Genomic DNA, 15,883 nt, shown 5'->3' with positions numbered 1-15,883 from the left:
GTTTCTGGATATGCAGTCATGCTTCTTCCTGTCCAGCTTCTGTGGATGTGAACTGTTGCCTCCCTTTGTGGGTGTATATTCCAGTGGATGTTTAGTAGTGCGGATACACTTGAACTTACACTAGGCTGGGAGTCAGGGCAATCTTCCCCAAGCATGTGATGTGTAAGCTCACGCTGTTCTAATGGATGGGTTGGGGCTGGTGGGCAAGAATAAGCAAAGATGGTGTTTCTGCCAGAATGTCTTGGAAAAATACGCTCCTTCAGATCCTACATATACTTTTGTTTTCCTTGATTCTCTTCTTGCTGTAGGCCTCAGCAACTGTTGCCATTCCCAAAGAACACCATCGCTTTGTTATTGGCAAAAATGGAGAGAAACTGCAAGACTTGGAGCTAAAAACTGCAACCAAAATCCAGATCCCACGCCCAGATGACCCCAGCAATCAGATCAAGATCACCGGCACCAAAGAGGGCATCGAGAAAGCTCGCCACGAAGTCTTACTCATCTCTGCCGAGCAGGTGAGGCCTGCGTGAGTGCCTCGTGCCCCTGCCTTCCTCCTTGTGCAGACCTCACTCCCTCATGGGTTGCTGTGTCCAGTGTGGACGTAAAGGCATAAGGTGGTGGGGGTGGAGGGCTTGACTCCAACCCTGAGAAGCCCTGTCTGTCCCCAGTTTGTTTTCAGAGGCCTGTTCTCATCAGGTCATCCCTTCCTTTCCAGGACAAACGTGCTGTGGAGAGGCTAGAAGTAGAAAAGGCATTCCACCCCTTCATCGCTGGGCCGTATAATAGACTGGTCGGCGAGATCATGCAAGAGACAGGGACACGCATCAACATCCCCCCACCCAGCGTGAACCGGACAGAGATTGTCTTCACTGGAGAGAAGGAGCAGTTGGCTCAGGCCGTGGCTCGCATCAAGAAGATTTATGAGGAGAAGGTACATGATTTAGAGGCGGCAAATCCCCATGGGCAGGAATAGAAACTAGGATTTGGGTCTGGAGATTCAGTTAAGGCCTGGCTCAGCCCCTTATCTTTTTGTCCTTGATGAAGATGCTTATTGTCTCTACACTAGAGTGGCCCGTGTGAGATCAGTGCCCGCCCGTCCCTTGCTGTTGAGCATCTGCAGGCCGGTTGTCCTTGCCGTCCTGGGCCTCTGGCTGTGCTGACATGCTGCCAGCTGGGCTGCCCCAGGTCAGACGCACAACCCAGACTTGTTCACGTCTTAGATTAAGCTGTTAGCTCCGCTTAGTGAACTTTGAGATCTGAAACGGGTTCCTTAATTGAGGGAAAGGATTGGGTGTTTTGCAGTGTTCAAGGACGAAGTTATCAGCCGGCGGGTGACTATTCTAGGGAAGATCCAGTCTTGAGCAGTGAAGTTGGTGGGGATTGGCTAGTCCTGATCACTGTTGTTCACTTCTTGGGATCAGCATCTGTAGTCTGGGCCACTTTGGCTTGCTTTCTGCAGCAGTGGCCGTGCCCACCTGCCCGCTTCCCACACCTTTCCCCTTGACTGCCCCTTATGGTGCTCTTATTTAGAAAAAGAAGACTACAACCATTGCAGTGGAAGTGAAGAAATCCCAGCACAAGTATGTCATCGGGCCCAAGGGCAACTCATTGCAGGAGATCCTTGAGAGAACTGGAGTTTCCGTTGAGATTCCGCCCTCAGACAGCATCTCTGAGACTGTAATACTTCGAGGCGAACCTGAAAAGTTAGGTCAGGCGTTGACTGAAGTCTATGCCAAGGTAACTGCCTCTGAGCATGAAATGTGTCTCCTTTGAGTGGAGTCCGCGGGGCCTTCGTGGATGAGCTCTCGATTTGTAAATCCTGGGGCCTGGACACAGTGCAGGTGCCCAGGTTTGGGGAGTGCGCATCTCTGAGCCCCAGATGAGCAGCCTGGCTTTCACTGTGACGTGACCTTGAGCTCTGCAAACCCATGGCTGTTTTCCCGTTTTCTTAGGCCAATAGCTTCACCGTCTCCTCTGTCGCCGCCCCTTCCTGGCTTCACCGTTTCATCATTGGCAAGAAAGGGCAGAACCTGGCCAAAATCACTCAGCAGATGCCAAAGGTAAGGACGCGTTTTTCACCTGTTGTATTGAATTTGTCTTGTTTTCTGTCTTTCTGTTTCTGACGTTGCTTTGTTGACCTTTGTACTGTGGATGCCCTTGAAAACTGGTGTATTTTTCTGAATTAACTGGCCTGTTTGACATGGTCAACTTCCATGTTAGCTGAAGAACAGCAGAATAAATGTCTGTAGATGTCTGTACCATCCTTCTAGTCTTTAACCAGAGAGGATTGTGTGTTACTAGGTTTCATAAGTATCTTAGGAAACATATCATTTAGTAATTATGGTGAAATAACTTCATAATCGTTTGAAGAGCAGAACTTGTATCAAATTGTATGAAGAGTGAATTTAAAGCTTTCTCAGTTTACCAAAGGAGATTGTAGCATCCAGAAAACATGAACAAAAAAGAAATACCAGAGAATCCAACCATCATATTTAATTCCTGTTTTGTTTAAAATTTGTTTCCAGTTAATGTTACAGTCCTTTTTAAAAATAAAATTTTTTTTATTTTATTCCTTCTTTTTAGTGACAAAGCCTCACTCTGTCACCCAAGCTGGGGTGCAGTGGCACGATCATAGCTCACTGCAGCCTTGAACTCATGGCTCAAGTGATCCACTCGTCTCAGCTTCACAAGTAGCTGGCACTACAGGCGCGCACCACCATCCCAGGCTAGTTTTTGTGGAGGCAGGGTCTTGCTGTGTTGCCCAGGCTGATCTCGAACTCTTGGGCTCAAGTAGTCCTCCTGCCTCAGCCTCTCAAAAAGTTGAGGTTATGGGTGTGAGTCACTGTGCCCAGCCCCTTTTCCTTCTTATAGCTTCATATAAGGACCAGTCTCCCTCCCTTAACTCCTTACCTGGAGGGTAATAAACCAGGAAAGCTGGCAGCCTCGTCTACGTCGAGCAAGTCACTTTGCCACCTTGGTGCAGCTGTACTAGTTTTAAAATTCCATCCGTGCCCTGTCTCATTCTTCATGCGACTGAAGAGAACCAGGCCTTGTAAAAGTTCAGATGATGCATGAGCATCTCGCATGCTTTATGTTAGTGGCTTCTGTGGAGCAAACCGTGTTCTCAGTGAAAGGCAAGATTATTCGGCCACAGTGTTGAGTTTCCTGATTATGGCTCCCTAACCCTGCCTTTCAACTTCGCTTGATGTCTGTGTATATGTCCCTCCCTCCCTAACATATACATGAGGCAATTTGGGATCAGAAGCCACTCCCAAGAGAGCACCCGTGGGCTCCCTGAGGACCAGCAATTGCACACTGGGAGCTGAGGGGCTGCAGCTGGGCCGTTCTGTTTTAGCCGTCTCTTTTTGTGTGGTTTTGGTGTGGTAGGTTCACATCGAGTTCACAGAGGGCGAAGACAAGATCACCTTGGAGGGCCCTACAGAGGATGTCAGTGTGGCCCAGGAACAGATAGAAGGCATGGTCAAAGATTTGGTAAGGTGCCCTTTGGAATGTTGTGTGTGCTGGTGACAAGGGAGGCTCTGAGTCGGGCATGGGTGGTCGTCTCTCGGTGACATCCCACATGGCTGGGCACAGGCACCCAGGGCATCCTAGCGAGGTGAGTATCCAGTTCTGAAACGACTGGAAGCTGGCTGAAGTCCTGGAAGAATTGTGGGGAGAGGAAACTTTATTTTGAAGAAGGCGTCTTTCAGGGGAGACACAGGGGCAGTCTCCAACAATTCCTGACAGCTGAGTGGTCAGAAAAGGCAACCGTGGAGACTGCCGGGTGTTGGTTCAGCTCATTGATCAAGTACCTGGGCGCATCCATGGACCTCTGTGCCTCCTGCAGATTAACCGGATGGACTACGTGGAGATCAACATCGACCACAAGTTCCACAGGCACCTCATTGGGAAGAGCGGCGCCAACAGTGAGTGAGGCTGTGTCTGTTGCAGTGGGGCCAGTGTGCCCTGAGACCCTTGTTGGGGTGTCAGGTGTGAGAACTAGGACGTTTGTGCAGACAGTCCAGGCCCAGTGCTACCTGTAATGGGAGTTTCAGACTTTACATTCTCCTGCCTGCGGGAAGAGGCCACTTTTCCTTTGACCCTTGGTGCAGTGGTTGGATTAGAGCTGTTTGGCCAGTGGGTGAATTGTCACTTTTGGAACTCCATCTAAGCCCTCCGCAAGTAACCCACAGGGGCCATGTTGAAGGCACGCCCAAGGGCAGCATCCTCTGTATTTCAGTCAGACCTGCTACGTTAGCCTCACATCAGTGTTTGTAGTACTCATGCCTTCTGAACATGGAAACTGCTGATCTGGAACTCACTGAAGCGTAAAAAAGGTCTAGATTTGAGCCCAAGTAAAAACAACATGGGGAGGGATACTTTTTTTCTTTTTGAGACAGGGTCTCGCTCTGTCACCCAGGCTGGAGTGCAGTGGCGTGATCTCAACTCATTACAACCTCTGCCTCCCGGGCTCAAGCAATTCTCCTGCCTCAGCCTCCTGCGTAGCTGGGACTACAGGCGCATACCACCACTTGCAGCTAATTTTGTTTGTTTGTTTATTTGTTTGTTTGGAGACGGAGTCTTGCTCTGTTGCCTGGGCTGGAGTGCAGTGGTGCCATCTCGGTTCACTGCAAGCTCCGCCTGCCGGATTCACACCATTCTCCTGCCTCAGCCTCCCGAGTAGCTGGGACTGCAGGCGCCCGCCACCATGCCTGGCTAATTTTTTTTTGTATTTTTTGTAGAGGCGGGGTTTCACGGTGTTAGCCAGGATGGTCTCGATCTCCTGACCTCGTGATCTGCCCACCAGGGCCTCCCAAAGTGCTGGGATTACAGGCGTGAGCCACCGCACCTGGCAATTTTTGTATTTTTAGAAGAGACGAGGTTTCACCGTGTTGGCCAGGCTGGTCTCAAATTCCTGGGCTCAGGTGATCTGCCCTCCTCGGCCTCCCGAGATGCTGGTATTAAAAGTGTGAGTCGGGCCAGGCGCGGGGTGGAAGGTGAGAAGGCAAACATGTCCTCCATTCCTGGATAGTTCAGTGGATGAAGGAGCCTTTCCCAGGGAGTGGGACACTAACCTGCATCTCATGACTGATGTCCGTGTATCCGTTTTTGTTACGAGTAAACATAGGCTTGTCAGCTGTGCTGTGGCCTGTGCAATGGTGAGCTCTCTGATGTCAGTATTACGTTTTGTGGTCATTTTACGTGACAGGGACGAGAGTCTACAGGCACAAAGTGACATTTTTGCGCACTGCTTGAACCATGCACACACCATAAACTTGCTTTTATGTTTTGTTTTGGTTTTGGTTAACCGTAGTGTTTATTTAGGCCTGACACAGTGGCTCTTGGCTGTAATCCCAGCATTTTGGGAGACCAAGGCAGGAGGATCACCTGAGCCCAGGAGTTAGAGATGAGCCTGGGCAACATAGTGAGACCCCATCTCTGCAAAAAAGAAAAATTTAGCCAGGCCTGTGGTCCCAGCTACTCAGGAGGCTGAGGCAGGAATATCACTTGAGCCCAGGAAGTCAAGGCTACAGTGAGCCGTGATCATACCACGCCACTGCATTTTAACCTGGGTGACAGAGCAAGACCTTGTCTCAAAACACACATATATGGAAGTACAGTAGTGTAATTCTAACATTAATTTCTAGTTTCTGCCCCCGAGAAATTGCAGAATATAGCTTAGTGAGTCACGTCTGTTCTGATTTCTTCTCATGCAGTTCCTAACTCTCGTTTTCCTTCGTAATCTAAAAAAACCTGCTGCCCATCTCCCATGTCCTCTGCTTCTCTGGTCTTGTGTTGCTCCACCTGGAACAGCTGTATGTCCATGTCACCCTCCATCAGCGCATCGCCTCGCTGCTGCCTCTGCATGTGCATGTGTTCGGGATGGATGCACAAAAAGTCCTCCTGGTGGTCCTGCCAGCGAGCTGGGCTTTCCTTTACTGCACAGTGGGCAAGATTCCTGCCTTGTTTCCTGATGATGCGGCTTCTCCAGAGTTTGGGGGACCTGGAACTCTAACTTGGGGGTACTGGGTTCTATCCAGAGAGGTTGACAGCAGGAGGGTTTGCAACAGCACTTGTCTTGCAGACATAGTGAAGTGCTCAGTTCGAATCTGGGCCAACAGTAGATGGGGTCTCTGGGCAGCAGCACGGTCCCCGCAAGGCTCTTAGGCATCAGTGAGTTAATGTGTGTGATTTTTTTAACTTGAGAATAGTAGTTCCCAGACTTACTGCACATTAGAAACACCTGGAATCTTTTAAGTATTCTGAAGCCCCAGCCATACCCCAGACGAGCTAAATCCCAGACTGAGTGGCCCCAACCATCAGTTACTTGAAGGTCTCGGGGCATTGCCAACTTGTGGTCGAGGCTGAGAGCCTGTCCTCCAGAACCCTTGTGATCCAGATCAAGATCATAACTGGCCCCCATTCTAGACAAGGGAGATTCTTGTTTTGGAAGCTAAGCATCATTTTTGGTGAATGGGAATCACTGATAAGGTTATGTGGCACTTTAGCCCCGTCCTGCCTAGTTGTTAGTCACTGGCAGAATGTTGTTGGTCTGTGTCCTAAATGTGTTTCCTTTTGTGTTCCTAAGTAAACAGAATCAAAGACCAGTACAAGGTGTCCGTGCGCATCCCTCCTGACAGTGAGAAGAGCAATTTGATCCGCATTGAGGGGGACCCACAGGGTGTGCAGCAGGCCAAGCGAGAGCTGCTGGAGCTTGCATCTCGCATGGTAAGTGCCATGTCCGGGGCCTCTAGGAAGGCGCTGGCCTTGCGTCTGTTGGCTCCCTCTAAGGAGCAGCGTGTTGTGGTGTGCGGCCTTGGAGAATGGAAGTCAACAAATCCCACGTTGCACTGGAACCGGATTTGACTCCCTGGGGCCACATTTCCTTTATCCTCCCCAGGTCACCTGCACGTCTTGTCCTCCATGGCTGTGTGCTGTGCTAGAAGGGCACAGAGACTGTGTGGCAGCGTCTTGGCCTTGGCCACACCCTGGGTTCCCAGATGCCTGGGTACCATCTCCAGAGATTGTGACAGACATTTCTGGATTCTCAAAGGCATCCCAGGTGGTTCTCATGTAAGGCCAAACTCGAGGATCACTGCAAACCTGAAGTGGGGGCTGTTGCTCTCTACCACCTGGCAGAAGCACTGCACTGCTCTGGGCTCCCCAACGTTTCGTGCATGCTTATGCCAGCTGTGAGCACCCTTGCTTCTGTGAGTCAGATGCCCACACTTGAAAGTCTCTGGGTGTCTTTGAGTATCCAGAGAGGTCAAAGACTGCGTGAGTGCCTGCAGCAGCCCTTTGGCCTGACTGTGTGAGGAACGTGCACCAGGGTTCCTGTCATTCGCTTAGGGGCTTCTTTGTTCACCTCTCCCCAGTACCCCCATGAGGAGTCTCAAATTGGCAGACCTCTTCTATAGCCCTGAGCTGCAGTCCAGGGCGTGATGCAGCCTCCCACTGCTTGTGGCCTTCCCGGTGCTCATTCCCCCATATCCCAGGTTCTCCTCTTAGCCTGGCCTCCAGCCCGGGTCCGTTGTCCTGGCTGCTTTATGCCCTTCCTGACTGCTGAGCCCTTATTTCTCTGTCAGCCAATAGCCGTCTGATCCAGAATCTCTCAGAATTCTCGGAAACGTTTGGTAGGCTGATGGTATTCTTCCCTGGATTCCAGCCCTGCTTATTCTTCTGACATTTTAATGGGGCCTGTTGAGGAAGTTGAGAGCCATATGGGTTCAGTGCCCTGTGCTGAACATTCTTAGCCACGCAAGGAAAGTGGTCCGAGCCACCCTCTCTTCAGAAGGGGTCACTCACTGCTGTGTAGAATGCCAGGCCTCCGAGTGGAAGAGCTGGGCCTCCCCTGTAGCACCTGTTAAAACAGAAGTGCTTGCTGAACTGCTTTGGTGATTGCCGCTGTTATGATGGCACTTTCGGTTGAAGGGTCCTACAGTGAGTTGTGTAATTGGACTTTGTTGAGGAAAGTGGCGCGCAGCCAGTGTTGCGGAGTGTGGCGATGCTTGGCGAGAGCACTCACCATGCGCTGTGCACTCTAACGGCTGGTTGCTCCCAGGGGTGCTACAAGGTGCCATCTGGAGACCACCTCACCTGCTCCGTGAAGGACTGCGCCCAGGGCTCCCTGGTGTCCCCTTCTGTCAGCAGGGAGTTGCTCACCATGCTTGTGATAAATGACATCTACTTTAATTGTATTTTTAGGAAAATGAGCGTACCAAGGATCTAATCATTGAGCAGAGATTTCATCGCACAATCATTGGGCAGAAGGGTGAACGGATCCGTGAAATTCGTGACAAATTCCCAGAGGTACAGTTTCCCAGAGACATTCTGTAACTCTATAGGAGTGGTCCAAGTCACACTTCAGGAATATTTGATATTTGGGATATATGTCCTTCCTCATACTTGAACTTAGTCTCCCCGTGATTTGTTCTAGGTCATCATCAACTTTCCAGACCCAGCACAAAAAAGTGACATTGTCCAGCTCAGAGGACCCAAGAATGAGGTGGAAAAGTGCACAAAATACATGCAGAAGATGGTGGCAGATCTGGTAGGGGTGTTTTACATCCTTTCTTGTACGACAGCACCTGTGGTGGGTGGGGCGTGTGTCCTGTCAGAAGTCCTGACCCCCACAGGACCCCTGCTCTGGAGAAAGCACATAGGAACTGGGCTGGGCTTCCATCCAGGGACTTGGGACAAAGTGGTGACGGCTTCTCACTTAATACCTGGATGTTTAGATTGGCAGCCATTGTTAAGACTGCAATTCAGGTGGGGAGATTTGCTTTTCTCATGCCCAGTTACCTTGTTTCCTTGAGGAGTCTTCAGATACCTAGAGAAACTGTCCCATCCAGTAAGATGAGAGGTATAACAGGTGAAATGAGTCATATACTGATTTATTACCTTTCTCAAAAACTGAAGTGGGAACAAGTTTAGAAAGTGTAGTGAGTAGTGGATGAGAAGGCCATAGGTGGCCATGTATTTCCGTGGGCTTCACCTTACCTGATGGCTGCCCTGGGAGAGGCGAGGGTGAGGGACTCCAGCACTGTGAGCTGCTGTCACATCACTGCCAAGTGCAGAATTGCCCAGAGTGTAGGGGTCTGTGCTGTCTCCATGTGTGTTCTGAGCCTCTTCCTCAGCCAGCTCTGATCCTGGCATGGGGCATGAACTCTCTCTTAGCCAAAAAGTGGACTTGTGTCGATTGACTGTAATTTGCAAGGTAAGTTAGTTGTTGGGCAAGTGATCTTTTACTTAGTCTCATGACAAACCCCTGAAGGTTTGTTTGCAAATGCCAGTGCCCTGTTGTGTTCATGCTACCCTTAGGGGTAGAAGGGATACTGTATTTCACTCTCTAGCACAGGCAGTGAATCGGGCTGTGTTTTTTGTCTTTAAGGTGGAAAATAGCTATTCAATTTCCGTTCCGATCTTCAAACAGTTTCACAAGAACATCATTGGGAAAGGAGGCGCAAACATTAAAAAGGTGATAGCTTGTCCCCTGCATCTTGCTGCTGCTTGCTCTGTCCCTTGTAGCCCTGCGCCCTTTTGGTTTTAGACTAGGAGGGACTCTTGCTTACTTCTAGCCCTGTGCTCAACTGTGTCTCAACTCTGGGAGAGCTCTAGTCAGCTTCTCATGGTGATCTCTCTCCTGTAGATTCGTGAAGAAAGCAACACCAAGATCGACCTTCCAGCAGAGAATAGCAATTCAGAGACCATTATCATCACAGGGAAGCGAGCCAACTGCGAAGCTGCCCGGAGCAGGATTCTGTCTATTCAGAAAGACCTGGTAATGGGAGATGTTTTCTAATGGAGATCCCCAGTAAAATCTCTAACAGCCTCTAAGATTGAGCCTGGGGTTGAGTCACGCCAGGGTCATTGGGCCAGCACGGACTCAGGTGGCAGATGTGGAAGACTGCAGCGCATTGCAGCTTTCAATCCAAGCTGCTGCTGAGTTGGCCAGCAGTTTTCTGCCTTTGTCTCTCGTGGCGCTTACTTACCTGGACTGCAGCAGTAACGTTTGACATGGCCACTTGTGTTATTAGACATTTTCTTTTTGTTACCTGAAAATCTTATCTGAAGGTATTTATGGTATTTTCTTTCCTTTAAAAAAAAAATGATATGCAGTAAATTGTACATATTTATAGTGTACAATTTAATAGTTTTGACATCTGTATACATCCATGAAATCATCCCCACCATCACCCCAAAAATGTCCCATGCCATTTGGTTTTACAGTCTCCCTCCATCCCACTTGGCTGCACCTTAAAATCACAGTCCCCTCACCCGCACCTCTCTATCCCCAGGCAGCCCCCAGTCTGCTTTCAGCCACAGGAGATGCTTTTGGATTGTCTACACTTGTGTGTGAGTGGAACCATAACATCTACTCTATTGGGCCCGTCTGCTTTCACTTTGCAGGATGTTTTGACATTTGTGTGTTGTCACCTATATCATTGCTTTGTCCTTTTTTATTTCAGGGTAATATTACACTGTATGGATAGATCATCTGTTTCTTTGTGTGTACTTGGTAATTAGTGTCTTTCAAGGGGTTTTCTATTTTCTCCAAGTTGTCAAATTTATTAACATGAAGTTTTTTTAGAATAGTCCTGCATTAGCCTTTTGCTGTCAATACTGATGTCACCTCTCCTTCATAATATATGTAATCTGTGCCATTATAAAATGATGCCTTTTCCCTGGTAGTGTGCTTGGCTCCAAAGTCTGTGTTATCTTTCCCCCCACCCCCATATTTAAAATTTTGTTGGAGATGAGGTCTTGCTGTCGTCCAGGCTGGAGTGCGGTGGTGCAGTCATGTCTCACTACAGCCTTGGCTTCCCAGACTCAACCAGTCCTCCCACCTTAGCCTTCCAAGTAGCTGGGACCACAGGCGCATGCTACCGCACCGGGCTAAATTTTTTTTTTTTTTGCAGTTAGTAGAGATGAGGTCTTGTTATGTTGTCCAGGCTAGTCTCAAACTCCTAAGCTCAAGTGATCCTCTCGCCTTGGCCTTCCAAACTGCTGGGATTACAGGTGTGAGCCACTGCACCCAGCCTACTTTATATGATACTAAAGTGGGTTTCTTTTTGGCAGCTTGCTTTTTACATTAAATCTATCTCTGCTTTTTAGATTATGATGTTTGTGGCCGGGCATGGTGGCTCACTCCTGTAATCCCAGCACTTTGAGAGGCTCAGGTGGGCAGATCACTTGAGCTCACAAGTTGAAGACCAACCTGGGCAAAACCCTGTCACTACTAAAACTACAAAAAGAATTAGCCAGTAATGGTGCTGCATGCCTGTAGTCCCAGCTACTCAGGAGGTTGAGGTGAGAGGATGGCTTGAGCCTGGGAGGTGGAGGTTGCAGTGAGCTGAGATTGCACTGCTGCACTCCAGCCTGGACCATAGAGCCAGACCTTGTCTCAAAAAAAAAAAAAAAAAGTTATGATGTTTGCATTTAATTACATTTGTGATTATATGTATGTTATATATCACATACTTATATTTATTACGTATCTTTAACACGTTAAATTGCTTTTACTGTAATTTTTTTACTGTAATTTTTTTCTCAGTTGTAAAATATACATAGCAGAATTTATCATTTTAATCCTTTTTGAATGGTTAATTCAACTGAGTACATTCACAAGGTTGTGCAACCATCACCCTGTCCGTTTTCAGAGCATTTCCCATCATCTTACCCAGAAACTACACCCATTAACAATAACTGCCACCATCCCCATGTGCTTAGTCACCACGATGTGATGATTTTATATGGTTGGCTTTCAGTCTACCATTTACATTATTAACCTTTTAAAAAAAACATTATTTTTTAAAGAGGTTTAAGTAATATGAAAAAATGTATGTATTATCCACACAGTCGCCATTTCTAGAGCTCTTCATTTCTTGGTGTGATCCTTGTCTTCATTCTCCTTCTGTCTGAAAGATACCACTTAACATCTCTTGTAGTGTGTATCTGATAATGAATTCCTTCACTTTTTGTATGTCTGAAAGTATTTTTTTTCTTCACTTTTGAAAAAATGTTTCTGCTGCATAAAGGTTTCTAGGTTGGCAGGTTTTTCCTGTCAAGACTTGGCTTCAGTGCTGTCTCCTGTTGTTCCTGATGAGAAAGCTGACCTCCCCGGGCTTGTTCCTCCGTCCACGACAAACCTTCTCCCTCTGGCTGGTTTTAGGATTTTACCACCGTCTCTGAGCAAGTTAGGATGTGTCTTTGTGTAGTTTTCTTCATGTTTCTTAGCTTGGTGTTTATTAAGCTTCTTGAGTATGTGTGTTCAGTATTTCATCAAATGTGGAAAATATTTGGTCACTGAGAGTATTTTTTTCTGTTAGCCCCTTGCTGTCTCCCCGCCAGGGCGTCTAGTGACCGGGGTCTTAGTTGTCCTCTGCTTGTGCTCTGTTTATTCGAGCGGGGGGAGGGGCCATATCGGTTTTCTCCATGAGTTTCTTTAAATTCATTAACTCTTCGCAGTGTTCTAATCTGCCTAATTTCATCTAATATAATTTTCATTTTAGATGTTTTCTTCTCTAGAAGTTCCGTCTGAATTAATATCTTCTGTATTTTCATTTCTTAACATGTTCATGTTCAGTCTTTCTGCTTTTGGCGATAGACAATACAGTTAAATACCTGTTTTACTGTCCTTGGCTGGCTGATTCTAACACTGTCATTTCTGGGTGGTTTTCTATTTTCTTTTCCTCGTTGTGGGCTTTCCCCCTATTCTTTGCATTTCTAGTGTTTCTTAATGAGGGTGTTTTTGTATTCCTCTGCGTATTTGTTTGGCTTTGTGAAGTTACTCTGAAACATTCTGCTCCTTTTAGGACTTGCTTTTAAGCTTTATTAGGGAGGATCAGAGCAGTATTTAGTTCAGGCCCAAATATTTCCACTGTTGAGGTAAGATCCTTCTGGGTACTATACTCCACGTCCCAGAAAGTTGAACCTGCTGAGGACGGCTCTGGACCAGGCCCCGCTGAGCTGCAGGCACTGTTTCCTGTGATCATTCTGGGGATTCTTTCCCGGGCCCAAGGTGATTTCCTCACGTGTGTCGATGTGTGAGTGGCTGGTCTCCAGATCTCGGAGGTTCTCGATGCCAGTCTCTTTGGGCTCTGACCTCCTGTTCTTGGTATCTTGGATGGTTCCGTTTCCTCACCTTTCTGTACTGTAGCAGCAACTTGGGGCACTTGTAGGGCTCACCTTGGTTCCTGTCTCCAGGGTTGTGAAAATCACCATTAGGCAGTAAGTTCAGTCCAGTCCTTGGTATTGCATCTTGGCTGAAAGCAGAACCTTTGGTTTTAATAGGAAAAGTTCATCCATAGGCATATGGACCCACCTCTGGCAGAGCCGGAGAGCTGACTGAAGAAGAGCATTATGTGTGGTCTGAAATTACCACGCTCCTGCCCTCCAACCCAACACACGTCCATGAGGACGCTGGGTCCTGTTGAGTTAAACATCTCCCAGTGCGCCCGCTCTGCTGGGCGCACCCCACTCTCCCCAGGATGTACACTCTGCCAACACATTATCCAGCTCGTTGCTCCCTCCTCTCCCTGTGCAGATGAAAAATGGCTTGGAGAAGTTTGGTCAGTGCTTGTAAGTGGCAGCACCAGGGTTCTAAGCCTGTGTGTTCATCACCGCCAAAGATGATAGTTTATCTTTTCCTCTGCCCTTTTTGCCACAGAAAGTGACTTCCTCCTCCTGTTGTGTGTTTGGTTTCAGGCCAACATAGCCGAGGTAGAGGTCTCCATCCCTGCCAAGCTGCACAACTCCCTCATCGGCACCAAGGGCCGTCTGATCCGCTCCATCATGGAGGAGTGCGGCGGGGTCCACATTCACTTTCCCGTGGAAGGTTCAGGAAGCGACACCGTTGTTATCAGGGGCCCTTCCTCGGATGTGGAGAAGGCCAAGAAGCAGCTCCTGCATCTGGCGGAGGAGAAGGTGAGCATGCGGAGGGAGCGTGACTCTTGGCAGGAAGCCTGGTTCTCACTGCAGTGTTCTGTCTTCTCTTCTCACTGTGGAAAGCCTTAAATGCCCTTCCTTTGTGGCAGGTCAGAAAACAACTCTGTAATATACTTGTTATGCCTCTTGGTTTTGCTGTCACTGAAGGGCCTTTCCAGGTCCGGATGCTCATGTATACAATATGTAAACGGTGCTCTTTGGCTTATTGGCTTTGGGGTGCATTTGTCTTTTAAGTATGATTTACAGTAAAATTGACCATTCTTCAGGTATAGCTGAGTTTTACTTAACATGCAGACATGTGACCACAATAATCAAAATTCATTTTTATCACCTCTAAAGATTGCTCATTGAATTGCTGTTGTCCCTGTGTCAAAACCCATCTGCGGATATGTTTCCGGGCTCTTCTGGTGACACCAGATTTATGGGAAGTCTAGAAATCAACAGTATAAGCCCTCTCAACTGGCTGCTCTACATCCCTTGGTGAATTAGCCTGTCAGTTTGTAGGAAAAAAGCATTTTCATGCTTTGATTGGGGTTGTGTTAAATCGAAAGATGAGGCTGGTGAGGACTGACAGCTCGGCAGTCTTGACTCAGTCATTTCTCCATTTTTTTTTTAGGTCTGTGATTCTTTATTGGTGCTTTATAATTTTTAGCATACAGAACCTGCACATTTTTATGTTCGACTTAGCAGATCTAACTGCTGCCATTCTTTTAGTGCTATTGTAAATGGCACTTTTTTTCCATTTCCAGTTGTTAGCACGTGGAAGTGCTTGTGATTTTTGTATGTGGACTTTCATGAGACTGCTAAATGAAGCTTATGCATGTTAGTGCCAGTCACTTTTTTGTGGATTCTTTTTTTTTTTTTTTTGAGACAAAGTCTCACTCTGCCGCCCAGGCTGGAGTGCAGTGGCCGGATCTCGGCTCACTGCAAGCTCCGCCTCCCGGGTTCCCGCCATTCTCCTGCCTCAGCCTCCCGAGTAGCTGGGACTACAGGCGCCCGCCACCTCACCCAGCTAGTTTTTTGTATTTTTTTTAGTAGAGACGGGGTTTCACCGTGTTAGCCAGGATGGTCTCGATCTCCTGACCTCGTGATCCGCCTGCCTCGGCCTCCCAAAGTGCTGCGATTACAGGCTTGAGCCACCGCGCCCGGCCTGTGGATTCTTATTTTATATGTAACAATCACGTGGTCTGTGGAGTTGTTTCTCTCTAATCTGGAGCCTCATATTTCTTGTCTTTTTTTTGTTGTTGTTGTTGTTAGATTGTATAGATTGATTTTTTTTGTCTTGATGTTTAACCAGCCTTGCATTTCTGGGTAATCCCTACTTGGTTTGGTGGTTTGTCTTTTACCGTATTGCTGGATTGGATTTGCCTAATTCATTGCCTGATTTTTGACTAATGCGCTATTCGTGGGTGTCTTTGAAAAGTAGCAGAGTCTCTAGGTGGCATTTGGTGAAACCTGCCCTTAAAAGATAGCAAAGTTGTTATTTAATATTTTTATGCTAGCACATTTTTCTTTGGTATTCTTGCTTGCGGTCCAGGTCTTGGGTCCAGAGAAAGGCAAGAGCTATCCTTGTGGATCTGAGTCACGTAGAGCAAGCAGCACACTTCTCTGTGTTCCCCTGCATGAGTCTGCCGAAGGCACTGGTGTCCACAAGTACAGTGTCCAGGGCCTTTCGAGGACCCTCATTTCTTGTTGCCACACAAGGGTGTTGTGCTACATGAGCCTCTGAGGGCTGGTCTCTACTTATAGCCTTGGTTGGCTTGTGTCCCTCTGAGCTTGAGCTTGGGGAGTGGCTGGTTTTGTGGGGGCTGATCTGTAGCACTCGTGGGAGGAGAGGAAGCCTGGCCCAGATTTGTGCGCGCTTGGTCTGGAAGCAGGTAGAAAAGTGGGAGCACGGGGCAAGCCTCTTGGGCAGCTTGCTTCCTGCTCTGCTGGG

The 15,883-nt window shown here is 48.0% G+C and overlaps 1 protein-coding gene across 4 annotated transcripts in view; it reads left to right on the top strand.

The window, feature by feature from the left end:
* HDLBP (high density lipoprotein binding protein) overlaps positions 1-15,883 on the top strand; it is a 90,139-nt gene that overhangs the window by 60,230 nt on the left and 14,026 nt on the right. For all 4 annotated transcript variants that reach the window (XM_021924455.2, XM_021924456.2, XM_021924457.2 and 1 more), the window contains exons 6-17: positions 309-515; positions 716-931; positions 1,531-1,737; positions 1,953-2,060; positions 3,388-3,492; positions 3,848-3,926; positions 6,590-6,729; positions 8,206-8,310; positions 8,438-8,551; positions 9,392-9,478; positions 9,650-9,781; positions 13,708-13,926. In XM_021924455.2, coding sequence (XP_021780147.1) covers positions 309-515; positions 716-931; positions 1,531-1,737; positions 1,953-2,060; positions 3,388-3,492; positions 3,848-3,926; positions 6,590-6,729; positions 8,206-8,310; positions 8,438-8,551; positions 9,392-9,478; positions 9,650-9,781; positions 13,708-13,926 — 1,719 coding nt within the window. The remainder of the gene's footprint in view (positions 1-308; positions 516-715; positions 932-1,530; positions 1,738-1,952; positions 2,061-3,387; positions 3,493-3,847; positions 3,927-6,589; positions 6,730-8,205; positions 8,311-8,437; positions 8,552-9,391; positions 9,479-9,649; positions 9,782-13,707; positions 13,927-15,883) is intronic.

The sequence above is a fragment of the Papio anubis genome, chromosome 10 (genome assembly GCF_008728515.1).
Source record: "Papio anubis isolate 15944 chromosome 10, Panubis1.0, whole genome shotgun sequence".
Classification (NCBI taxonomy): domain Eukaryota; kingdom Metazoa; phylum Chordata; class Mammalia; order Primates; family Cercopithecidae; genus Papio; species Papio anubis.
The sequence above is the reverse complement of the archived record's forward strand: the minus strand, read 5'-3'. Positions and strand labels throughout refer to the sequence as shown.